The sequence below is a fragment of the Pelodiscus sinensis genome, chromosome 8, assembly GCF_049634645.1.
Source record: "Pelodiscus sinensis isolate JC-2024 chromosome 8, ASM4963464v1, whole genome shotgun sequence".
In the NCBI taxonomy this organism is placed as follows: domain Eukaryota; kingdom Metazoa; phylum Chordata; order Testudines; family Trionychidae; genus Pelodiscus; species Pelodiscus sinensis.
In genome coordinates, this window is record NC_134718.1 from 52,987,501 (window position 1) to 53,003,882 (window position 16,382).

At 41.5% G+C, this 16,382-nt stretch overlaps 2 protein-coding genes across 3 annotated transcripts in view; one reads left to right on the top strand and one right to left on the bottom strand.

Moving 5' to 3' along the window:
- ADAM12 (ADAM metallopeptidase domain 12) overlaps positions 1-9,503 on the top strand; it is a 303,749-nt gene extending 294,246 nt beyond the window's left edge. For both annotated transcript variants that reach the window (XM_025188248.2, XM_075935285.1), the window contains exon 23: positions 1,544-9,503. In XM_025188248.2, coding sequence (XP_025044033.1) covers positions 1,544-1,601 — 58 coding nt within the window. In that variant the 3' untranslated portion in view covers positions 1,602-9,503. The remainder of the gene's footprint in view (positions 1-1,543) is intronic.
- Positions 9,504-14,468: 4,965 nt separating this feature from the next.
- The window catches only part of FANK1 (fibronectin type III and ankyrin repeat domains 1), an 84,970-nt gene continuing 83,056 nt past the window's right edge, over positions 14,469-16,382 (bottom strand). Inside the window, exons 9-11 of the mRNA XM_075935286.1 lie at positions 14,958-15,035; positions 14,824-14,868; positions 14,469-14,720 (exon numbers count right to left, since the gene is read on the bottom strand). Of these exons, the coding sequence (XP_075791401.1) occupies positions 14,619-14,720; positions 14,824-14,868; positions 14,958-15,035 (225 nt within the window). The 3' untranslated portion in view covers positions 14,469-14,618. The remainder of the gene's footprint in view (positions 14,721-14,823; positions 14,869-14,957; positions 15,036-16,382) is intronic.

Below are 16,382 nucleotides of genomic sequence, written 5' to 3' on the forward strand. Positions count from 1 at the left end.
AAACATAAAAGATAAATACGTTGAAACAAATATAGCAATATTTTCAATAAATCAGCCATACTGTGGATACAGAAAATTGTTTGTAAAATTCAGTACTTTATGGTTTCAGTGCAACATGTAATTTAATCAGAGCCCATCCAGGGCATTCGTTACTTTTAATATGGAAAACAGTGTGGAAAGATTTGTTTTTGTTTTTACAATGTACAAATTTTGTGCCTCCCTCCCCCCAGGAAAAAAACAAGGTGATATTGGTGCTGCAGCACAAACACACACTGAAGTAAGGTTCTGAACATTTTTCAATAGCACAAAAGAGGTGTCTTTCAACTTCAAAGAATCCTGTATCTAGCCTTTTCAGACAGCATAGTACTGCTGCAGACAACTAGACCTAAGCAAGATAGGACTGCCACCTTTTTGAAAGATAGCAGTTTAACAGAGTCTCTTCCAATGCTCTTTTTATAACATCTTTGCAAGTTTTTCCATTACAATTTTTTGTTTTTCCTTGTGATGACTAACTCATATTTGATTGGAGGTTTTTTTTAACTTGACTCATCTAGCCCTGAACATAAGAAATGTACAATGAGAATCTTCATGATATTCCTCCCCGAACCATCTGAGCCCCATACCTCCTCCACACATCTGATTTTTTTGTGTGCTATTTTAAAGGGTGCCTCCTAAATCTTATCTTCATTAGGAAGTTTTATCACCCTTTATCTAGAAATTACTCGTTTTAACACTGGTTCATCTCCAACAATGATAGCACCAGTGGGAGAGCTAGTATAAACAAGGCTCCATTGACTTCCACATTTCCATTTTATTATTGTATCATCTAACTCTAGCATTTAAATCTTCTATTAATTAAAAAGCATCTCAAAGAAATTAAAATTGAGTTGAAAGCAATAGCAGTTCTACCCTAAGGCACTGTGTCCGATGCTCTGCTCAGAAAATTGACATTAAAACCAAAATAACAATTTACTTTCTTAATAATTCTGTATGTTATGCATAGCTTTAACTAACCAGTAACTCTTCCATGTGGCGAATCCCCATGGGAAGGGGAGAAGAGTTCCTCTTAGACACTGTATTTTGAAGTATGCATTCCAGTAGGATACTCCCAAGAAGCAGGAGTAGTACTTCAAGATGGCCACCCGCATGTCTTTGAACCAGTAGCTACAGTACGGGATTGAAAGGCAATAAAGTATCCTAAACTAAACTAAGGAAGGTTATAACACACATCTAAAATTTAAACCTAATTCTGCCACTGGTCAGAGGGCAATATTTTAACAGCTGAAAGAACTCGTACGAAGGTCACAACACAAATCTGTTTATCACTAAAGCAGATCTGATGGTGGCGTCAAAAGAAGTTGGACAGCCTACCTTTTTCCAACAAAAAAGTTCTGTACTGCTGCTTTGCAAAGTAAAGATAAGATGGGTAAATCCCTGTATTGCTGAATGAAATTAAGCCACACATCACAATGCCAAAATTAAAAAGAGAAGTTTAACAATTTCTGGTATTTTCATTTATGTATGTGTCATTTTTTTAAAACAGACCTGCACCTAAACATCTGCAAGTGCCCAGATCCAGTAACACTGCCTTTGTGAAATGACGAAAATCTGACATCTTTCTGAAAAAAGTGAAGACAGAAGTTTGCACTATCTTTAAACTCCAAGTGAAGTGGGTTTAAGAAACAATACTTAGAATTTTTAATCTTTAAAACATCATTTTAAAGAACTGAGCTACTGCTTTTGGTGCTGTGCTGTGCTATGGTGCTCTATGTACTTGCTCAGGTACTTGTAAATTATTAATTTATGATCAATATTTATTACAGTGCAGCGCACTGTAGTAGATATTTTTACCATAGCTGAGTTTTCCTAGGAAGGAAGCCCTTTTTATATTTTAGTGAACTTGAAACATTCTGCTTTATGTCTTGGAGTGTTTAGTTTTGATCTATTCTTTATAGAGTACTGATACTTTATGGATAAATCAATCAATAAACTGTAGTGATCTCAATGGTTTTTCAGAAACCTTTGAATGATTACATCAGGGTGAGCCATGTTTTCTGGAATACAGTGAAATGCCCGATATCTGCACACAAATGTATATACCATGTCTGGTTAACCAAAATAGCTGTTATTGGTTGTACTGTAATTTCAAGAGGCTTGATATCACTGTTTGAAATTATCAGGAAATCTGTGCTTAAAGAGCATATTGGTTTTGGACAAGTACTGTATATCATAAAACTGTATTTTAGCTCACTGTTTTATCAGACGCAGCTCAATCATTCTGTATCAAAGAAGATTCAGGTCTTCCAATATGATTACATTTTTGATGCTTTGGTAATTATTCATTCAATATCTTACAAGGTAATGACATCTTACTATGCAGTATAGCTATACAGTCAAATACATTGAAAATACTACGATGCTATATTTACAAAGAATAGTTTTAAAACAGATTACATGTATTTCTGATTCCTTACCTCTGCTTATCAACTATATTTTACATATTTACTACTGTTTTGTATCTAACTTGTACAATTTTTTTTCTCTCTCTGATGGATTTTTCCCCTTGTTAATCTGCATAATACTCATACTTCTATGAATGAAGTGCTCAAAAGATATACTTTAAAATTCATTAGGAAGTGGAAAATATGCACAGGAACTTCATATTGGTTGAGCACCATACTGTGTAAGAAGAAAAACTACTTTTGCACTTCATCTGTGCATCAATCTTCATCAAAAAGCAGAGGTTGAAAACCAATATTTTCTGATTTCTGTGTTGTACTTCTTATTTTTCATTGGTGAAATTGTTATTGGAGTATTTTAAGTTCTGCTTTAGTGGCCTCAAATTACTATGTAGTGGGTCATCTCTTTCACAATGATAAACAATCAAACTACTACTACTGACCATTGTTCCACATTTGGAATAAACTACCTTAGGAAAATGGCCATATGTTGACAAAAGCCCCCCAAGTGACAGCTCCTCCCTAGCTTTTACCACCACCCTAACCCAATCCAAGTAGTCTTGTAAACACTTTCAGTGTGAGTGTAGATGCAACAAACACTTTTCAGCATTGCTACAGGAAACGTGTGCATTATGTGAGATCTCTCTCTCTCTAACCGCACTAAAATAATTTCACTTACACTATCAACCAATTGTTCTTTTCAATACAAGTCAAATGGGAACTAAGTGGAAGCCATTACTAACATTATTGTCAGCAATATGTTAGTTTTTTGTTTGTTCATAAATGTTGTTTCTTCAAGCAGAAAGAAATGTACAAAGACCCCTGGATACAGTGTTCCCTCTAAGATTTTCCGTCCATCAGCGGAGTGAGTTTTGTCTTATGCACCAATATTGACATCATGTGCACTTGTTTGGATGTATGCCACTGTGGCATCCACCAGTTATTAACAAAATTACATATACAGCCGCTCCCCAAGTTACGAACAAGTTACAGACCAACACTTGGCCCGTAACTCTAAGGCTACATCTACATTGGCCCCTATTCCGTAATAGGCATGCTAATGTAGCATTTGGGAATAGGCAAATCCGCGGGGGATTTAAATATCCCCCACGGCATTTGCATTTTCATGGCCGCCGCTTTTTTCCGGCTTGGAGATAAGCCGGAGAAAAGCGTCCAGACTGGCGCGATCCTCTGGAATAAAGCCCAATTCCGGAGGATCTCTTATTCCTACTTTCAATATTACGTAATAGGCGGCCAGTGTAGACACAGCCAAAGTGTTTGTAACTCGGATCCCATAGAGTTACATGGCAACCGTGCTGTTCGTAACTCAGATTCGCATTTACGACTGCTTTGGTTGTAAGTGCGGATGGTCGTAACTTGGGGAGCAGCTGTATACATACACACACATATACAATTTAAATTGTTATGCAAGAAAAAATACTTAAAACCAGATAATTAACAAGGCGCATGACCCTGCACCCACCCATCCTGAAAACCACACAGCTTACTGGCCACGGCCCCCAACATACACTGTGTGTGCCTATTGCTTGTGCCTCCCTCAGGACCATACACAGCCGTCTGGTACCTGTACAGGACTTGCTAACTGCCCACCCCCCCCAATGCCCTCTAATTGTGCCCAACCTTGCAATCTGCTCCCCCACCCACCCATATGCCACCAGTATATATGCCAGGGCCGTACTATCTGTTCCCCAAACACAAACAGCCAGTACCTGGGCCTACGGCCCAGAGCCCAAGCACCACTGTCCAGAGACCTGTACCCGGACTAGGGCTTCACCACCCTCCTAGTGAAATAGTTTTTCCTAATATCCAACCTGAACCTCTCCCACTGTAACTTGAGACCATTGTTCCTTGTTCTGCCATCCGTCACTACTGAGAAGATTCAGACAGCCAGATTCTGTGTTGGGCCCCGCTGTTTTTGGCCCCACTGCCTCCCCCACTAGTTCAGACCCTGGAACCTGCCCTGCTGCTCTCCTGCCCAGTATCCTGTGTGGTGGCTTGGACCCAGCTGCCAGAGCAGCCTCCTGCTGTCTGCCATACTGGTTGCGGCTCCTGTGGCCCCGGCTACCGAAGCAGCCTTCTGCCGCCCCCCACACAGCATACAGGACCTTTGGTCCTGGACACTAGAGCAGCTACCAGCTGCCCACCACGTGGTTCCTCTGGCCCCAGCCACTGAAACAGCAGCCTACTGTCCACTAAGTGACTGTGCAACTCTGCAGAAGAGGTGGGTGGGGTGGAATTTTTTTTTTTTTTTTTTTTTTTGTGCACCCTATGCAACTACACAGCTTAGAGGGAACCCTGCTTGGATCGCTACTTAACTTTCTCAATTAGGGTGTGTCTACACAGCAGGACTTAACTCAAAATAAGTTATGCAAATTGAGCTACATCAATTGTGTAGCTTATTTCAGAATTGGGAGCAGCTATACAGCACTTATTTTGAAATAGAGCATTCTTCCTCCAACTTCCCTTACTCCTCGTACCATGAGGGTTATAGGAGTAAGAAGTCCTCCAGATTGACAGTATTTTGACATTATTTTGAAATAATTGCCTCCTGTGTAGACCCAGACGAAGTTATTTCAAAATAACGTTTCTGTGTAGACGTACCCTTAGTTTTCACTGTATCAAGGAACAAGATAGCAGCCAGATTTATAGATGTAATAAATAGCCAAATCCACATTACCAACAAAATAAACAAAAAGTAGAATCCTCCTCAAATACATTTCAGTTCCTAAAACATGCATATGTTGTAATAAAGTTAACAGTGCTTTAATTTACAAAACATTCTGGAAAACACCAAAACCATTTACTTTTGTTAGCATTTAAACAACATTTTTATTAATTGTAGATAAGGCATTTAAAAACAGAATACCTAACTCCTTACTGCTAGCAGAGGCATTTATTCTGTTACCAGAATTAGGAAACTCCAACACTTTCAAAACATACTGTATTTCATTTAGCTACTTCATTCTTTTAATAGTCCTTTTTCAGGCTCCCATTGATGACACAGTGTCAAAACATTTCTGTATTCCTGATAACATTTAAAGACTATGTGTAAAACCTCTGGCCCCACTGAAGTCAATGGTCTTACTCCCACTTACTTTAATGGGGCTAGAATTTTACCTAGGGGTTATTTCCTCAGCTGGTGTACATCACAGCAGTGTTGTTGATATCAATAGAACTATAATAATTCATAGCAGCTTGGAACTTGACCTCTTAGATTATCCTGGAGTAGGTATTCAGTATGACATGCAGGGACTTAGCCCTAAAACTTCTGTTAACATTAACAGGACACAAAATCTTATGTATTTTTTGTTTGTAATAACACTCCTATAAGGTAAGAAAGTTAGTGGTTGTGCAAATCTTTGCACGTGTAAAGTACTCTATGAAAGTATTTTAGTTTTATAACATCCCAATAACATTATTTAAAAGTAAATATTTTTTCTTCATTAGCCTCTGGAAAATATTAAACATTCCCCTTTTTTAATATAACAGAAGACAATATAGCTTTCTTTTGTCTAGTTCCTTATTTATGGATTAAACTTCCCTACATAATGGTGCAGTGATGAAAATACTGTTTAATTTCTGCTTCAAAGCCTGCAAAGCAAGCATAGATAGTACTAAAATGATTGCTGAGAGCCCTATAAAAGAGGTATTGATGGGACTGGGGTTTTTAGTTTTGGCAACTCTTTCTTAATTTTTCAATGGAAAAGTATGTTTAGTAGCTTCACACCATTTTCCACCTAGATCCCTCCAGCAGATCCATTGCCAGAACCTTACTATCAGCCCAGGCCAGGCTCCAACTCACTACCCACTCCCCTCCTTTACATCCAGATCCCTCCAGCAACTCTGGGACTCCATTGCTGGGACCTTACCAATCATCTCTCCTCTTAGAAGTAGGTATGTAAAATCCCATTTAATTAATTAACCAGTTAAACATTTAAACGGTTAACTGATTAAATGGGAACAGGCAGGCTGGAGTGGTCCCTGCACCACAGGCAGGGGCTGCTCCATCCTGGCTGCTTTGATCCTGTACTGGGTGGCAACAGGGGGCAAGCAGAGGGGCTGCCAGTTCCCATCTGGCCGCTGCTTCCAGCCCCACACAAGGCTGCTGACTCCTAACCCGTTAGCATGCATGGGTTGGCAGCTGGCAGCTCCCTGTTACCGCTTTCAGCCCCTGCACAGGCTGGGAGCCAGCAGCTCCCATGGGGTTGAAGCAGTGTTACACCTGCAGTCACAGTTAACCAGTTACCTGTTCACATCCCTACTTAGGAGAGGCAAGGTGGACTATAATGCTGGGAGTTGACTCCATGCTGTACTAATCATATGAGCCCTCAACTATCCCTAGATCGTTCAATTATTGAGCACCTCTCCATTAAGACCTTTCCCCAAGACATTTATCCATAACGGTATGCCTTCTTTTATGGAGTACCTGCACTGAACATCCACTAAATAATGAATTGTGACATATGGCCTAGTGCCTGTCATGTTCTTCATGAACAAAGCCCATCTGAACCTGCTGTGAGGAAGGCAAAAAACCTCCCAAGTGCACCTGGGCCAATATCGTGGAAATGGAAAAATACCTTCCCAGCCCCCCCCCTCCCACACACACACCCTTCAACTGCAAAAATAGCTATTAACCTGGTATATTTACCACCAGAGAGAGGATTGGTGTTGCTGTCTCTGCTCTGTGAACAAGAGGGAAGTGTCCCAATACAGCTGACATTTTAAAACTGCTCTTTCCTGGGTGATGAATTAGCCTCCATGCTGGCCTCTTTTCCAGCAGTTTTACATCTCCCTCACCTCCTCCCAAATCATCAAAAATCACTCTCTTCTTCTGGCCAGCCAACCATACAACACCCCACCCCCACCCCTCCAGCTTAAGATGCAAGGTAGTGAATAGTTGTAAAGCACAAGTAACTATTAACCTGTTGCATTCTATAACAACTGATTAACCATTTATCAAAGCATCTCATAATCACCCAATAACCCTTTCAAACCTATTTATAAATGGAACCTTTACGTGTAACCAGCATCTCTAACCAATACCCTTTTAGCAAACTGGAATCCCTAGCATGTATCTTGCAATACCAAAGTTCTGAAAGCTTCATTAATCCAGTGAGTTTATGTGGATCCCATTTATTACAGGCTTAGATCCTCAGTCAGAACCCACAGTAGTTTCTAACTACTTACAACAGCTGACTAAGCCAGGGGACTCTCTCTATATAACAGAGGTTATTGAACATTTAAACTTCTTAAAGCAAAACAGATCAAGCATATGTAATGATTTTTAAATTAATTTTATAGCTAGAGGCTATGATATAAGTACATATGACCTACTTGAGACTTGCTGACTTATGTCCTGGTTGAGGAGAGTCAAAGATATCTGGACCCTTAAAAGCATTCCCTCATTCTGTCTCAGAGGTGAAAGCTTTGTTGCTGTTTTTACTGGTAAACAACACTCTGGGAACATGTACATCCTGGGAACATGTACAGCAGCTCTCTGCAAAGCAATGCCTAAAGGTGTACTATGTTAGTGTATGGGACAGGAAGTATAAATGAACATCAATCAGCAAATTAGTGAAACTTACTAAATATACAAAACAAAAACTGAATAAAACAGAGATGGATACGGGTTTTTCCTATCTAAAGTTTTTCAGTTTTTGTAATCATGGGTGTTGCTTTTATAGAGGTACAAGTTTTCATATACAAGTGTGATTTATTTCAGCTGTGTCTTCTTTAAAATGCCTAATTAATTCCAAGCTGCAGCACATGGCTTTTTTCCTGGCAGCTACTTTTTTAGCATCCATTCTTTTTGGTTCTGAATATTTGAAAATGTAATGTTATTGTACTATTTGCTAACTCCCGATAAATGTTGCTAATTATAGTTTGCTTTCAATGCATTTAGACATTTACAATAAAGTTGAAGGAGTTTTCATTCAATTCATTCATTCATTATCTTTTGATACACTAGGAAATGTACTTTTGTAAAGTGATCAGTGCCAGAACTCACACTACATACAAATTATCCCTTCTGAACAGCAACCAAATAAATCTTTCCGCAAGAGATATGCCCCTATGAATCATCATTACATTTCACAAAATATTGCTAAATATTAATTTAGTTAACTGTAAAAAAAATGAAACTACTACAGCTTTAAAAGCACTTGGGGGTCTAATGGTTTAAATATGGGATTTGGAATTGGGAGATCCTGAATTTTCCTCTCTTTAAACAGATTTCTCTTTTTGATCTTGTACAAGTCTCTTAACCTCTCAATATCAAAGTTTTCTCCACCTGTGAAATTAATATAACACTTATTTACCCAGTGCATAAGGTGACTTTGAAGTTTAGATAGTATTTACACAAAGCATTTTAAAATGCTACACATTACCTCAGTAACCTCATAAACTTTCATCTCACTGTCAAATTCTTGCTTTCGCATGCTCTGTATAGTGTTTGCTTCTCCAACATACCTGATCATTCTTTTCCAATATACATTCACATCTATTTCACACCAACACAGACTTTTGTATGTATTAATTTATGTTATTAAACAAAGCATTAAAAAGTATGACCAGTGACTTTAAACAACCATTAACTAAGAAGTCACAGAAAAAAGTATTTTAAAAGCACTTTAATGCAAGATATATAAAAATACAAGGCGTGTTTTTAGTACTGTAGATTAGACTCTGGAAAAATATGCTATTTTTCTTTAAAAATGTAGCAACTGATAAGCAACTAAATGTTTAAATTGCAGACCATTTAGCACAGTATGATCAGAGATTAAAGCTACATAAACCAGCAGACTATTTTTATGAACCATTCATTTATCATGCTTCTGTTAAATTTAAATGTGCTTAATTATTCTTCACACTGTTAGTTACGAAACATTTTATTACTTTTTTAAACACATTTCCTATAAATTTTATTATTTTAAGGTATTACAAGTAAACATAATGTAATGTTGCAATAGCAGGGCAATCTATTTGTTAAGAATATTATATTCAATAAACAGCAAATATTTGTTTTGTTTTGTCTTATGCAATTAATTACCAAAATTATTTTGTAAAATGCAAGCACTACATCAAAAAAAAAAAAGCTAACTCCTAAAAAATCAGTACAATAGCATCACTCTTTTCTAGGTAAGTCAGTTATTTCACGATGGCACTCTAAATAACCATAAAATTTTACCATTACCATATAACAGGTATATGGTTGGCCTTCGGCCAACTGAAAGCACACTTTAGGTGCCTCCTCACCCGCCTCAACCTCACCGAGCACAATATCCCTCCCATGGAGGCAGCATGTTGTGTGCTGCACAATTGATGTGAGCAGAAGGGGGAGGCTTTCCTGCCAGGCTGGATGGCTGAGGCTGAGCGCATGGCTGGCCAGTACGCACAGCCCAGCACCGCCACCATCCGGGAGGCCCAGCAAGGGGCCGTCCAAATCCAGTAAGCCCTGCGGCAGAGCTTCCAGGTGGAGAAGGACTGAACTCTCCCTGCATGCCCCACTGGGGCCTTCTTCCACCCTCCCCTTCTTCCCCTTTCTCTTCCCTAACTCCCCTTCTTAATGTAAAATAAAACACCTGTTTTGCCAAAAAAATCCTCTCTTTATTGTACATAACTGGGGTGGGGGAATGGAGAAATGAGGGTGCGAGAGGGGAGGGAGAAACCTGGGAGGAGGGAGTTGGAAGGGGGAGGAAGGGGAGGAAGGTAAGGGAAAGCTCAGGGTTGGGGGTCCTGCTGGCTCTCCCATCTCACAGCACTGCAGGTGTGGAGTGAGTGTGGAGGGTGGGGAAGGAAGGACGGGAGGGTGCAGAGGAAGCAGGAGAGGGAGCAGGGGTGAGAGGAGCAAGAGCTGGGGCAGCCGCAGAGGCTGGAGCAGGAGGAGGCAGGAACCTGTACACCAAGGTCTGGAGGTGACCTCTGAGGGCATGGCCCGGCTCCTCCAGTGCCTCCAAGCTCTGCTGCCGCACATCCTCCTGAACCCAGTGGTCCTGGGTGCGGAGCTGGTGCTCCAGTAGCTGGAGGTGCCGCCGCTGGTAGTCCTCCAGGTTCCTGGTGCGCCTGCTGGCCCGAGTGCTGGTGGCTGTTGCAGGCAAGGTTGTGTGCCCTGCAGTCCCAGGTGTTACAGCTGTGGTGAAACAAGAGCTGTGATCAGTTCTCTCTGGGGACACAGTGGCTGTGTCTAGACTGGCCAGTTTTCTGGAAAAACTTGCCAGCTGTCTACACTGGCCGCTCGAATTTCCGCAAAAGTACTGACTTCCTACTGCAAGAAATCAGTGCTTTTTGCAGAAATACTATGCTGCTCCCATTTGGGCAAAAGTCCCTTTTGCGCAAAAGGGCCAGTGTAGACAGCTGAGATTTGTTTTGCACAAAAAAAGCCCCGACTGTGAAAATGGCGATTGGGGCTTTTTTGCACAAAAGCGCGTCTAGATTGGCCATGGATGCTTTTCCGCAAAAAGTGCTTTTGCGGAAAAGCATCTGTGCCACTCTAGACGCTCTTTTCCGAAAATGCTTTTAACAGAAAACTTTTCCAGTTTAACGGAAAATCATGCCAGTCTAGACGTAGCCAGTGGGTGAAACCCAGCCCCACTCTGCAGGGCGAGGTCGGCATGTGGGGAACGGGCCAGGGCCCCTGCATGACACCCAGCTGCTGCTCCATGGTGGGCAAGGCCCAGGCACACGGTCCCTGGGCTCCCTCTCCCCTCACCCCCCACCCCATACACATAAGGGTAGCATGATGACACTCACATGTGGAGCCCTCCCCGGCCTCGGGGGTCCTGGGCAGGCTCTTTGCAGGCTCCTGGCTCTTGGCATCCTCCTCTGTGTCAGGGACAGGTCCCTCTGCCCCGGGGTCGATCACCACCCGGGAAGCATGGACTGTGTGAGTCCCCAGGATGCGGTCCAGGGCCTCGTAATGAGGGCATGCCTCCAGGTCGGCCCCTGGCTGGGAGGCCCTGGAGTAGGCCTGCCGCAGGTCCTTGATCTTGCAATGGACCTGCTCCTGGGTCCGCATGTGTCCTCTGGTGGCCAGGCCGGCAGCCATGCAGCTGTAGACGACCGCGTTCCTGTGCCTAGTGCGTAGATCGTGGACGTTGGAGGCATCCCCCCAAACCTTGATGAGGTCCATGATCTCCGCACTAGACCAGGCAGGCGCCCACCTTTTGTGGCCCTGGGCAGGCTTTTGGGAGCTGCCAGTCTGGTCCTGGGAAGAGGCGGAGGGCTGGGTGGCAGCGGGTGGCTGGCTCATGCCGTGCCAGGTGCAGGGTCTGCTGGCTGGGTGCTGGCAGGCTTGCAACTGACACAAGCACTGTAGCCAGACCGTGGCCCTTTAAGGGCTCTGGGGCCGGGACGGGGGGGCAGAAGAGTTTCCCTGGTTTGGCCCAGAGTGGCCACCAGGGCAAGCTGGGAAAGGCTATCCTCCAACTAGTTCAAATTAAGTGGTTACACAGCCCTTAATTTGAACTACTTAATTTGAACTAGGCGTTACTCCTCGTAGAATGAGGTTTACCTAGTTCGAATTAAGCGCTCCGCTATTTTGAATTAAATTGGAAATAGCGGTTTGCATGTGTAGCCCCTATGAAAGTTAATTCAAACTAATGGCTGTTAGTTCGAATTAACTTTGTAGTGCAGACATACTCATACTGTTTAGCCACTCCCATAAAAGGAAAGTTGCTTCTTTTTAAAGCATGCTTTGTGTTGCTATGTAAAGATAAATTGAAAATAAGTGCAATTTATGATTTAAGGCATAATACAGCATATTATCAACAAGACAGAAAGTACGGTGATTGACATTTAAAAGTAAACACCTGAAAGAACCGATTTGCCCCATCACAATATTTCATTGTAGAAAAAAAAAGCATTGTAACATACCCTGATAAAGGAAAACATCTACACTTTAATGTCAAGCAGTGTATATTTTAAAAAAAGAGACAGCATACAGAAGATTATCAAAATATAGTTATGTGGATGTACTTTATACATAAAAAATTGACTATCATTACCATAATGAAATACGGCACTTGTCAATACTATTGATGTACACTCTCCCCTCTACAAATTTAAGAATACTTTAATATTTAAAAGGTTTTCCCATTGTGCAAATTTAAAGCATTCAAACTGTATAAAACTCTCGTGACTTGTGTTCTCACTGTTGATAATAAAAAAGCATTTATCTTATCATTTGTATAGTTTACATTCGCTGATACTAAAATTGTGTTGATTTTTATGTTTTATTATTCATGTTTAAAATGGATCACCATTTAGCCATTTCTAGATTTATTAATACCTTGTACATTAGACTGTGAATACAAGAGTTACAAGCAAATTTTTAAAATAAAACATTTGGTGACCAGGCCAGGTTAAATGTTGCACTACCACTTTGGAATTCTTTATGTTTGAAGTCCAAGAAGTTGATAAACTGTAACTTATGGTGATTTTCTCTTGCCTTCCTAATATAAGCCTTGTCTTCTCTACTGAAAAAGGTAACTAACATGCATGAGCTATCCCAAGGTGAAGACCTGACTCTTAAATTTTACCATACAAAGTGAACTCAGTGAGATCAACATCATTCCCTTGTAGTGTGTATAAGCTTTTTTACTTTGTGATAGAATGAACACTCCAGGATTACTGTGTATTTTTACCACAGGATAGAATCGTGCTTGCATGTTAATTGCCCCTTATGCCACAAGACCTTTTACAAGGAAAGCTCTGATTATTTACAAAATATGATATAGTTAAAGTCGCAACTCTGCTTACACCCTGAAATCCACCTTTCAACTTTATTACATACACCTTCCTAAATTAACAAATTATCCTGACAGGATATTATAGTCCTCAAGACTTAAACTAAGTCCAACACTCCTATTGCTAAGTCTGGGCATGTTGCACATGTAAGGTGAGTGTTTCCTGGGGGGATAAAAGGGACTTCTAGGCTGTGTCTAGACTGGCCAGTTTTTCCAGAAAATCAGCCACTTTTCTGGAAAAACTTGCCAGCTGTCTACACTGGCCACTTGAATTTCCACAAAAGCACTGACTTCCTACTGTAAGAAATCAGTGCTTTTTGCGGATATACTATGCTGCTCCCGTTCGGGCAAAAGTCCCTTTTGCGCAAAACTTTTGCGCAAAAGGGCCAGTGTAGCCAGCTGAGATTTATTTTCCGCAAAAAAGTCCCGATCGTGAAAATGGCCATTGGGGCTTTTTTGCACAAAAGCGCATCTAGATTGGCCACGGACGCTTTTCCACAAAAAGTGCTTTTGCGGAAAAGCATCCATGCCAATATAGACGCTCTTTTCCGAAAATGCTTTTAACGGAAAACATTTCCGTTAAAAGCATTTCCGGAAAATCAAGCCAGTCTAGACGTAGCCCTAGGTTATATTAAGAGTAACACTAACAGGCATCAGTGGAAGCTAGTGAACATTCTTTAGCCAGAGGAAAAGCCACTAGGGGTACGTCTATACTGGGTGGCTATTTTGGGATTCCGGTAACCCTCATGGAACGAGGGTTAAGAGATGTCTCAACATAGCAACCCCGAATCTTTTTCGAAATAACGGGCACGCTATTTCGGCATTCCGGTAACCCTCATGGAACGAGGGTTAAGGGATATCTCAAATAGCATGTTATTTTGAATTTTGTCACTGTGTAGACCCACCAAATTTTGAAATAGCCTATTTCAAAATTCAATTGAAATAAGATATGCAATTTGCATAGTGCAAATTGAGTATCTTATTTCAAGCTTAGGGTGCCGTGTCGATGCATCCTGTGACACAAAGGAAAAGAAAAAGAAGGAAATAATTTAAAAAAAATACGTGAAAAGTAATCATTGTCATGAAGTCTGAGAAAGGCTTGGAATAGGAAGGGGAATGATATACAAACTACATGTAAAACCATTATTTTGCTTTGCATCTAATTCTAAATGGAAGAGAATATGAAGAAGAGTTAGGGAACAATGGCAATACAGCATACGTACATATTTAGATACAAGACAACATCTTCAAGAGGAAGCAGAGCTACACATTTTAATGAGTGTCCAAGAATCTGTAACAACTGACCAATATAAAGTAAAACAAAGGAGTTCTAGTGCTTAACTGAAGGCCAGTCTTCATGTTTTCACCTTATTGGTAGAAAAACACTCCTTTTCTTTTATTTAGTTGCCTCACGTGCCTGTGACTCAAGAGTCGGTGGAGGAAGATTGGTGTTGTCACGTAATTGTCTCATCTTTTCTTCTAACATGGTGACCACACTCTAAACCAAAAAAAATTAGGAAGATTAAAGGAAATGGATAGATTAAAAAAAAACCTAAAACAAGTAGGAACCAGGAAATAAATAAGTAAATAATTATTCATACGTGTCTGTGGAAACCTCTAGCCATTTCTAGGAGACCCTTGCCATACTGAAAAACAAAACAATGGCATATTTAAAATCTTTTTTAGTTTTTTTTTTTAATCTTTTTTTCCCAAAAACATTATTGCTTTTAGTTACCTCATTTTTAACAGTAGGGTCTGCTCCTTTTTCCAGCAGCAACTGAATCAGGTCCTCGTGATTATTTAATACTGCCACCTGTAATATAATTAGAACAACACTATAATACACAGCCTCATATTACAATACTGTTATCTGCCACAGGTTACTGTATGTATATTACATTATACAGGCCTCAGTCTTGTACTAGGGTCTGTTAATGTGGACTCTAGCACCCCTGCACCCATGCAGCTTTCCATGCCTTCAGAGATTCCAAATGAGTGCAGAGATCACCAGTAGCTGATCCTGAGGCTGGATCCGGGCTGTTTAGACAGCAGAGATGGCTCTGCTATGACACTATGTAAACTTACAAAGATCAAAATATCATGCACACCTATTATAAATGTTATGAATTAAAATGTACAGGCTATGGTACTCTGTGATGACTGAAATGAAAACATAGATAGAACTTTTACCATCTTTATCCAATATACAGCAGACTTCTGATAATCCGGCACCTTTGGGACACAGGGGGTGCTGGATTATCTGATATGCCGGAGTATCAGGAGGTACTCCGGTAGGGGGGCTGTGACGGGTCTGGGGGGGAGGTCGGGTGGGGAACGGCGCGGCGTGAGGCCAACCCAGCAGCACCCCAACCCAGCAGCCGTTGGGCCAACCTGAGCGGCGCTGTGGGACCAAACCGGCAGCACCCCAGCTGCTCTGCCCCACAGCTTCCCCAAGTCTGCCGCTGCTGAAACTGACCAGGGGCGGACTTGGGGAAGCCATGGGGCAGAGCAGCTGGGGTGCTGCTGGGTTAGTCCCACAGCGCTGCCCCTTACCCCCCTGCTCGGTGCCCAGCAGTACCCCAGCTGCTCTGCTCTGCAGCTTCCCCAAGTCCGCCGCTCATCAGTTTCAGCAGCGGCAGTGGCGTGGAGCAGAGCAGCTGGGGTGCTGCCAGGCGCTGAGCAGGGGGGTGAGGAGCGGCGCTGCGGGACCAACCCGTCAGCACCCCAGTTGCTCTGCTCTGCACCGCTTCCCCAAGTCCACAGCTGGTCAGTTTCAGCAACGGCAGCAGCGGACTTGTGGAAGCGGTGCAGAGCAGCTCCAATTGTCTGGCTGGCCAGAGCACTTCTGGGTTCCAGTTGGTGCCGGACTATCCGGAGTGCCAGACCACTGAATGCCAGACAATTGGAGTTTTACTGTAATAAATATAGTACTTCAGAAAGATAAATTCTGAAAGAGTGAGAGAATCAGAGGATTTATCCTAATAAACATACATTTGAATCTATGAAGTCTACTCAAACTAAGTACTTTTATTCCACAAATCAAACCAAGAAGTTTTTTAATGTACAATGTGTTAATAAAGGAATAGTAGTAGGTTGTTTTTCTTGAATAAAGCCCTGTAGAAGTAAATGTATAACAATTTCTGTCCTAATGCATATCCAA